This window comes from Salvia hispanica, chromosome 2 (assembly GCF_023119035.1).
Source record: "Salvia hispanica cultivar TCC Black 2014 chromosome 2, UniMelb_Shisp_WGS_1.0, whole genome shotgun sequence".
In the NCBI taxonomy this organism is placed as follows: domain Eukaryota; kingdom Viridiplantae; phylum Streptophyta; class Magnoliopsida; order Lamiales; family Lamiaceae; genus Salvia; species Salvia hispanica.
The window spans coordinates 27,872,575-27,882,856 of NC_062966.1; the positions used below are offsets into that span (position 1 = coordinate 27,872,575).

The following is a 10,282-nucleotide window of genomic DNA, read 5'->3' on the forward strand; positions in this document are numbered from 1 at the left end:
TCTTCAAGAAAATTTTGGACAAGTCGAGTATCGGAGATACCGTTGCTCAACTTGAGGGGGAGTGTCAAACAAAATCAATGGAATTAAAGGAGGAATCAACGATAGAAGGAGAAGATTTGGGGAATAATTGATTGACTAGGAATATGTGAAAATATTGTATCCTAGAATAGGTTGATATGTTTTCCATAATTAGGGACACCATCTTCCCTATATAATGAGGGGTGTAAATAGTTGAAAACATAACACAGAAAATACAAATCTTCAATCTTCTTCTACTCCCAAACTCTCTCAATATGTATAGCCATCTCGCCTCTGTCGATTACCATCTTTAAGAATCACCTCCTCCTCGTCCCCGTTTTCCAACTCAAATACTGATCAAGACGCTCTCCTCACCTTCAAAAACGCAATCAATTTGGAGTCCGATTCCATGCTGAACAAAAACTGGTCCACAAATGCTTCCATCTGTAGCTGGACTGGCGTCTCATGCAGCCTCGACCACCAAAGGGTCACGGCCCTCAATTTCTCCGGCTTCCTCCTCCACGGAACCATCTCTCCACATCTTGGAAACTTAACGTTCCTTCAGTCTTTGGACTTGAGCTCCAATAATTTCACAGGCTCCATACCCTCAGAGCTGTACAACATCCAAAGGCTTAAGACATTGAACTTATCGAGTAATCAGCTTGTGGGTGGTTTACCGAGTGGCATCTTCACCAACATGTCTGTGTTGGTAGAGATCAACCTCAGGTTTAACAACCTATCAGGCGAGCTCCCAAGTGATATATGCAGTAACACTCCGAAGCTCAAGAGATTACTTCTGAGCGGAAATAAAATTGTTGGAAAAATCCCGAAGAGTATATGGAAGTGCGTAGAGATGGAAGATTTGCGAATATCCTCTAACAAAATCACTGCCAACATACCAACTGAAATCGGGAACTTGACGAAGCTTACTTTTCTAAGCATGTTTTCAAACCATTTGGAAGGTATCATCATCTCTTCTTATTTGAAATAGTTATCATTTTTAGTTATGTTTCTTGGAATATTCACTAACTTTTTGATATAATGATTCTGATTGAGCAGGAGAAATTCCTTCATCTGTCTTCAACATTTCTTCTCTGGAAATTGTGTACCTTAGTGACAACATTCTTAGTAGTAGTGTCCCCATTTTCAACAGTTTAACCAGGCTTCAATTATTGTATCTTGACAGCAACTACTTGACAGGTAATTAATTAACAACTTGAGAGTATATATCTGTTATATGTTGAAGTTATATTTTGGAAGTCTTTTCTTTTGGGTAACTATGTTGTACTTGTATTTGTAGGTGGCATACCCAAAGAAATTGGATATCTCACCTCCTTGCAGCATCTAAAACTTAATAAAAACAACTTGACAGGTAAAATACCACTAAGAGCGTTTGGGTACGCGCGCAATGCGTCGCTCGGACCATCCCGCCTTGTCTTGAACCTTTTTTTTTTAAACCAAAACTCCTACTTCAGTCATACAATTAAGTTGAGTTGTATTCCCTTTTTGGAATGTCTCAACTAAGTTGAGTCATTTCCTATTTTTACAAAAAAAACTAAGTATCCAATCATTCTTACTTTACTCTTGGTTATCTATCCTACATTTTATCTCCTATTTTATTTTATCTCCATTTAACTCATTTAATACAATTTATTAATTTCAGTGTCAAAAAAAATGCATCAACTTAATTTCAGTACACAAAATAACAAATCACTTTAACAAGAAGGACAGAACAATCAATTTTATCATAAGAATAATAACTTCTATTCACAATAACAGTCATTTTTTAACAGAATAACTTTTAATCGTTAAAGAAATAGTACTCCAAAGTAACTTTTTCATATAAAAATACTAGTACTATTTGTTTGAGCTCTTCGGAAGATTGAGCTTGCTCAAGTTTTTCTCTTCCACTGAACTATAAACTCTAACATAATTTCATAATGAACCTGACCCACCACCTATTTATATACTCCCTTCGTGAAATTCATTTCACGAGAATTTGGACTCTTTCCTCTTTAGTCTACCCCACAAGAATATGCACTTTTTCTTTTTTAGTCTGTCCCACAAAAATATGCACTTTTTAAATTTAGAAACTCTTTTCTCTCTAATGAGGTGTGACTCATTTTACACTAACAATATTTTAAATTTTTTTTTTTTTGTATTTCTCTTACTTTACCAATTTTACATTGAAACACTTGTTGAACTCAAAGTGGATTCTTTCCGGGCAGAGGGAGTATTTATTTCTAGTTGGGCATTAATAATTTTAATTGACCGTAGTTAATTTAGTTATTATTGGGGAGATTAATAAAGTCTATTTGAAATTAATCTATCTTAACCATAGTTGGAGTAATAAACTCCAAGTGAAATTAATAAATTTTAATTGAGGATTAATAAATCGTATTTGATCTAAATTAACACTACATGATTAATATTTAGTTATTGATTTACTATTAATTAATACAGTATTTGATTATTAATCACACATGTTTGCACACAAGTTTTGGTGTTCGATTATTATTTAGATTGCACTTTAATCGACATATCTTATAGCCCTTGTAAATTGATTATTAATACTAACAAGTGTTTTATGCTATTTAGGTCACATACCAAAGCAAATTGGGAACCTTACTATGCTGAGAACGTTATCTATTGATTCCAACAATTTGACAGGTATGTTCTCAAAAGAAAACATTGAAGCATGCAAGTTACATTACTTATTAATGAGATTTGTTACTAAATATGAATTACTTGATGGAAGGTGAACTGCCGGAAGAGCTTGGTAATCTCAAAAACATCACACTTATTCAAGCATACATGAATGCTTTGAGTGGTTCCATCCCACATTCCATACTTAATCTCTCAACATTGTCGGTATTATCTCTTCAGTTAAATCAACTTTCCGGCGGTCTTCCTCCAAACATAGGCCTCTCACTTGTCAATCTCGAAGAGCTACATTTATCTTCCAATAGACTCACAGGAGAAATCCCAACCACTATCAGCAATGCTTCCATGCTTACTTGGTTGCAGTTGAATGATAACTCATTCACTGGCTCCATTCCCCACTTTGATAACTTAAGGTCCCTCCGATTCCTTCGACTTTGGGGAAATAATCTGACGGGAGCTGTCACTGGCTCCATTCCCCACTTTGATAACTTAAGGTCCCTCCGATTCCTTCGACTTTGGGGAAATAATCTGACGAGAGCTCACATTTCTCTCTTCATTAACTAACTGCCCGTATTTGGAGATATTGGAGTCATCACATAATCCGCGGATGAATGGTGTCCTCCCGCCTTCGGTTGGGAACTTATCTGCTTCTCTCATCAATTTTCAAGCATCTAACTGCAACATTCAAGGAGTTATTCCTTCTGCTTTTGGAAATTTGAGCAATTTACAAACTTTGGATTTATCTACGAATAATCTCACAGGATTCATCCCGGCAACAATGGGGAAGTTGAAGCAACTAGGGAAGTTAAACCTCTATAATAACCGGCTGGGCGGATATATCCCTCGTGATCTTTGTCTAATGAGTAAATTGATGAACTTGGGCTTGCATGCCAACATGCTTGTAGGTCCGATACCAGAATGTTTGGGGGAAGTTAAATCTCTAAGAATGGTCACAATGAACTCGAACAAGCTGAGTTCCACTCTCCCTTCAGAAATCTTTGGTCTTGCAGACCTCATATATTTGGACTTGTCTTCGAACAATCTGAGTGGTCAACTTCCGTATATTGGAAGGTTGAAGGCTATTAACGAGTTAGACTTATCCTCTAACGAGTTTTCAGGTTCTATTCCTGAATCAATCGGAAATTTGAGCAATTTACAAGCTTTGGATTTATCTATGAATAATCTCACAGGATTCATCCCGGCAACAATGGGGAAGTTGAAGCAACTGGGGAGGTTAGTCCTCTATAATAACCGTCTGGGCGGATATATCCCTCATGATCTTTGTACAATGAGTAAATTGATGTACTTGTACTTGCACGCCAACATGCTTGTAGGTCCGATACCAGAATGTTTGGGGGAAGTTAAATCTCTAAGAGTGGTCACAATGAACTTGAACAAGCTGAGTTCCACTCTCCCTTCGGAAATCTTTAGTCTTGCAGACCTCATATTTTTGGACTTGTCTACAAACAATCTGAGTGGTCAACTTCCGTATATTGGAAGGTTGAAGGCTATTTACGCGTTAGACTTATCCTCTAACAAGTTTTCAGGTTCTATTCCTGAATCAATTGGTGGATGTGAGTCACTTGTATACCTAAATTTGTCGAACAATACGTTCAATGGATCCATCCCCGAATCTTTGGGGAACGTCACAGGCTTGACTACTCTGGATCTATCCAGCAATAAGTTTTCAGTCTCTATTCCCAAATCAATAGGCAGGTTGCAGCATTTGGAGGTCTTGAATTACTTTTATGGAATCATTCCAACTATATTTCCAAAGGGTTGTAATCTTACGTCGCTCAACTTGAATGGTAATAAGTTGGAAGGAGCATTACCTCAATCCCTTTCCAATTGTCAAAGTCTGGAGGTTTTTGATATTGGAAACAACAGAATACAAGACATCTTTCCAGTTTGGACCGGAAATCTCATTGATCTCCGCGTCCTCATATTGAGGTCCAACTACTTCAGTGGTACCATTTCTTCTCACACTTCCAAGACCAGGCTTCCATTCCCCATGCTGCAAGTTTTTGATATATCCCGTAATGGATTCACTGGAAATCTGCCCCATGAATATTTGAGGAATTTCAAAGGGATGATTGATGTACAAGAGAATCATCGAGGAGGACAAGATCTGTCTCGATTATATATAGATTCATTGACAATAACAATGACATTAACAGTGAAAGATTTTGATCGAGAATATAAGAGAGTTCTGAAAGCCTTGACAACCATCGACATGTCATCCAACAGATTTTCAGGCAGTATCCCAAACTCCATAGGAAATTTGAATTCCTTGATATATCTGAATCTGTCTCACAATTGCCTCACAGGAGGAATACCTGCATCGATTGGAAATGCGACAGAACTCGAGTCGCTGGACCTGTCTTCAAACCGTTTGGAAGGGGAAATTCCAACAGAGCTAACAAAGCTCACATTTCTTTCCGTGATAAACCTTTCCATGAATAATCTTTCAGGGAAGATACCTCAATCCATTGGCCAGTTTTCCACATTCGAAAATACATCATATGTTGGGAATTCTGGACTATGTGGATTTCCTTTATCACGAACATGCGAAGGGCCTTCGCCTCCGGTGATGCTGCAAGAGGATGATGATGATGATTATGGTATTCTAGAGGGATTCTGTTGGCAGGCTGTTGTTTCCGGGTATGGATGTGGATTCGTAATAGGTGGGATTGTGGGTGGTCTGGTTCTTAGGTATGGAAGGCCTAAATGGTTGTTGGAATGGATCTACAGATTTTACAGGATAAAGATGAGAAGCCATATATAGAGGAAATTTGGCAACACAAAGAAGAAGATAAGAAAGTTGAGCTTCAAGGTATACTTATGGGTATTGTTGTTTTCTTACATTTATTTGCATGTTATGTTGAACCTTCCAAGTTATGTTGTAAATTCAAGACTTTATTATAGAATATTAATTAGTATATGTGTGGATAGTTTTGCTTCCTTATCCATATAGTATAGGAGTGGACATTGAAGTATAAGTGTTTACTCTTCATGAATTTTGGCTGAGAAAGTAGTAGTAATATAGATGGTTTGGTACTCAACTACTAACTATTATCACTTGGGCTTATTATAGTTGTAAGACTTCTCACGTTTGTTTTGTTAATTAATAACTGACAAATCAGTTAGCCACTCTTAATTTTCAGTCCAATGAAAGATAATATTATCACATCAAAACTTCATTCTAGTGAATATGAGTAAGAAAATTAAAATGATTTTTTTATAGAAAATGAGGAATGTGAAGGAAGAGTGTAGATTGTATGCTCAATAATATCTCATTGCATCACGTGGCCGCATATCTAAAGAGATCAAGTTACTTCGAAGTGTTAGGGAGGAGACTCTAATTATAGAAGTTAACATAACCGAGTTTAGTGACTCTCCTAGTTATTATTAGAGGCGCATATAGGTAACACAGTCATTGAATGAATTTACGTCTTCCCATTTTAATTAGATATGAAACTCTATCTTTTCTAACTTGTTTCAATTCATAACTCAGAAAGTTCTGTACGTACTGCATATTAAAAATATAAACGAGGACATAACTTTATCAATACAATACGTGAATTCAAATATCAACACAAATATGTAGGTAATTCAAATATCAACACAAATACATAGATATATCAAAAGTCTTGTGTTGGAAATTTTAATACTCTCTCCGTCCAAAAAAAAATAGAACAATTGGTGTATGACACGGGTTTTAATATAAAATTGGTAAAGTAAGAGAGAAGAGAAGAAAGTAAGAGAGAAGAGAAAAAGTAAGTGATAAGTAGTGTTAGTGGAATAATGTGTAGGGTTATTATTTATTGAAAACTTTCCATAAATAATTGTGCTCTATTTTTTGTTATTTTTTGTGGACGGCCAAAAATGGTAATTGTGCTCTATTTTTTGTGAACGGAGGGAGTTCCATAGTAATGGAGGCGAAACTTTTCGGCACAGAGATTAAGAAAAATTGTATTAGGTGAGTTAAGTAAAGAGAGAATAAAATGGAAAATGAAAAATGTAGAGAGATGAAAAGTGAGAAAAGTAAGAGAGAGTAAAGTATATGTGAAAAAATGTGTTGACTTTTACTAAAAATGGAAATGACTCTATTACTATGGAACATACCAATATGACAAAATGACTCTATTATTATGGAACGGAGGGAGTGCAATATTGAAAAAGCTTAGTGTTCTGTATTGGAAATTAGTTTTATTTTAGCATGACCCATATACTCCCTTTGTTTTAAAAAACTAGACTAGTTTTACCATTGTGTCGTTCCCCAAAATTAGACTAAGCATAAGTGTTTTTAATCAATTACACCACTAATAATGTGAACCCAACAACCCACTGACATTATTTTTACTGTCTTTTTCCTCTCTCTCTTACCTTTTCTTATCTCTTATTTTATCAATTGCACATTAAAATCTGTGTCATTTATAAGTTTGTCTATTTATTTTGAGGACGAAGAGATTATTATTTTATTCTCCCTCCGTCCAATAAAAATATTTGCACTTTTCATTTCCGTCCGTCTCAAAAAAATATGGCCATCTCCATTTATGGAAAATTGTCCACAACTCATTACTTATACACATCAATTTATTTATAACTTATACCACTATGACTCACCATTACAAATCAGTAAACACTAATAATAATATGAGTCTCACTAATACTATTTTAACTATCCTTCTCCTCTTCTTATTTACTTTACCAATTGTACATTAATTCCGTGTCATTTCAATTGTCCATAGAATTAGATATTTGAAATAGATATTCAACATACTCCCTCCGTCCCATAGAAATAGGCCATTTAGAATTGATACGAATTTTAATGCATAATTGGTAAATTAAGAGAGAATGAGAAAAATGTTTCTAGTAGTAGATATGCACTATTTCTATAGGACGGAAGAAAAAGAAAATATGATAAATTTCTACGGGATGGAACGAGTATTAAATAACATAGGCTTTTGTATTAGGAGTATTTTACTTTGAAATTTATTTAATACAGTCTTATAGAATTAATAATTAAAAATTAGTTCAAATACTCTCTCAATTTTTGAAAAATAGAAATTCTTTCTTTTTAGTCCGTTACTTAAAAATAAAGGCATTTTATTTTTTGTAATGGACCTTACAATCCACTAATATTAATTTCACTACTTTTCTATTTCACTTTTACTTTATCATTTTTTCTCTTTTTCACTCTTACTTTATCATTTTTGCATCAAAACCTGTATCGTTTCTAAATTCCTAGTATTTTATGAAACAGAGAGATTATAATAATCCTTTCAAAGGTTAAAATTAGGAAAAATTTAAAACGATATTGTTTTAATGAAAAATTGGTAAAGTAAGAAAATACACTATATTAGTGAAAAATGAGGCCATCTGCATCGCGTCTCGATGCCGTCTCTATCTCGTCTCGGAGAGACTAGACAGCATCGAGACGGCGATGCAACACGCCATCTCGTCCCGGTCAATGACGGACCCAGGTGGGGTCGGGTGGGGTCGACCGACCCCACCGTCATCCGCCGAGAGCTGACGGAGCTTCGTCTTGACACCAAGAGACAGATCTCCACTGCAATTCTTCATCCTTTGAAAAAAAAGAGAGAGATAGATGAGAATAACAAAGCGATGGAGAGATGGAGAGGAAGAGGGAGGGTCGCCGCTGTGGAAAGGAGCGATGGAGAAGAAGACGTGTTATAAATTTTAATTCTTACTTTTGTATGAAATGAGCTAAATAATTGGGCCTACTCTTAATACTGATAGTCATAGATTAATTAAGAGTAATTATAATTATAATTATAATGTTCATTTTATTAATGATAATTTCATCATAATTTTTATTTATTTAATTTTTTGTAAAATTATTGATAAATATTACTACCTCCATCCCTCAAATTTTGACACAGTTTACCATTTTGTTTCGTCCCTGGACACACTTCACTTTTACCATTTTTAGTAGTGGACCTCATATTCCATTAACTCATTCCTACTCACATGTTATTATAAAACTAATACTTTAAAAGTAGGACACACATGCTACCAATTTTTTCAACTCACTTTCCATTGCATTTTTTAAAGCTCATGTCGGGTCAAAGTGTGTCAAAATTTGGGGGACGTAGGTAGTAATAAGATTAGTTTTAAAATTAAAGATAACTTAAAAAAAAATTTAAGTTAGAAAATAAACTATTTAAAGTAAATACTTTTTAAAAAATAATTATTTAAATATTATTTTTATTATTATTTTCTATTATATTCGACCCCACGAGTTTTAATTCCTGCGTCCATCATTGGTCCCGGTCTCGTCATCATCTCGTCGCTTGGCTCGTCCTGGAGAGGCGTCTCACGAGACAGCTCGCCACGCGCCTTGGCGACGTGGCGTGCTCCCGTTAGTGCGTGACGTCTATCGCCGGCTCGCCGGCCCGCTAGTGGGCGTCGTTTATATCTGTTAAAAATGTTTTTTTTTTGTTTTTTTTTTAAAAAATTTTAGGAAAATTCAAAAATATAAAAAAAAATCCCAAAAATATACTAGCCGTTTATAGCCGTTTTTTCAAATTTTTAATTATTTTTCTATTTTTTTAATCCCCTAATCACTTCTATAAATATAAAATCATTTCCTCAAATTATCTACCATAAAAAAACTCTCTATTCTCACTCAAACACTCTACATATTCATCTCAAAACATTATTTTTCTCCCAAATTTTAATCAATTCATGGATCCTTTTGAGCAAATGCGTTGAATAATGGAAGAATCGCTAGAAGAAGATCGACGTAGGGAGGAAGAGGAAGCCTAATTACAAATACGAGGTATAGATTCTGCAAAAAAAATTACTACTGTATGAAAATAGGAAGAATCTCACGTTGGGGTCTGGGAGTATGAATAGATGGTCTTGCAATTTTTCGAATCCTAATTACAAATACGAGGTATAGACTAGTCTAATTAATTCACGCTACATCTATCTACGAAAAATAGTATTGATAGTGATATTATAATACAAAATTGGTAAAATATTAATTAATAAAGATTATAACCCACTTCATTAAATATAAAATTTGATTACAAAAATAAAAAATTGTCAAACGTAATACAATCCATGAAAAAAAACAAAATAAGAAGAAGAAAAAGAAGATTACAAGGAACTTGACGTACAAACTTAAACTTGAAATTGTATTTTTAAGCAGAATCGAGGAAGACCTTCGTCCATAAGACGAGGTACGCTCCAATAGTGCTTTCGGATAAGGTGTGGAATGCAAGATGATGCCTCCCTATTTATAAATCAAGTTATTGTTCTAGAATCAATATTTTCATTTTACTCTTTGCAAGACATAGTCTATACTACTCTACCGTAATTTACTTTTCTCTATTTTAACTATTTTATACTATTGTTTTTTAAAAATGAGAGGAAAAAAGAAACGTCTAGCTAATCTTGTGATGGAAGGAGTGTTAATCAACTTATCTTAATTACCCCAATTATTAACTTGGATTGTGTTTAGTTAATTGGTTGTGGGCTCACGAATGGGTTTAGTGTCATCTGGTCAAATAGCCTCAATAAAGGTCAATCAGCCCATTAATCAAGCTCAATCATTCAAAAATAATACGGT

The 10,282-nt window shown here is 34.7% G+C and overlaps 2 protein-coding genes across 2 annotated transcripts in view; both read left to right on the forward strand.

Annotated features, from left to right (window-relative positions):
* The window catches only part of LOC125206669 (LRR receptor-like serine/threonine-protein kinase ERECTA), a 2,284-nt gene extending 468 nt beyond the window's left edge, over positions 1–1,816 (forward strand). Inside the window, exons 2-5 of the mRNA XM_048105908.1 lie at positions 302–980; positions 1,078–1,218; positions 1,319–1,390; positions 1,812–1,816. Coding sequence (XP_047961865.1) covers positions 302–980; positions 1,078–1,218; positions 1,319–1,390; positions 1,812–1,816 — 897 coding nt within the window. The remainder of the gene's footprint in view (positions 1–301; positions 981–1,077; positions 1,219–1,318; positions 1,391–1,811) is intronic.
* A 1,508-nt stretch (positions 1,817–3,324) lies between these two features.
* LOC125203702 (LRR receptor-like serine/threonine-protein kinase GSO1) lies at positions 3,325–4,268 on the forward strand. Its single transcript, XM_048102114.1, has 2 exons — positions 3,325–3,915; positions 4,017–4,268. Exons 1-2 carry the CDS (start codon positions 3,461–3,463, stop codon positions 4,045–4,047), a joined length of 486 nt encoding a protein of 161 aa, XP_047958071.1. The 5' UTR covers positions 3,325–3,460; the 3' UTR covers positions 4,048–4,268.
* The last annotated feature ends 6,014 nt before the right edge of the window (positions 4,269–10,282 follow it).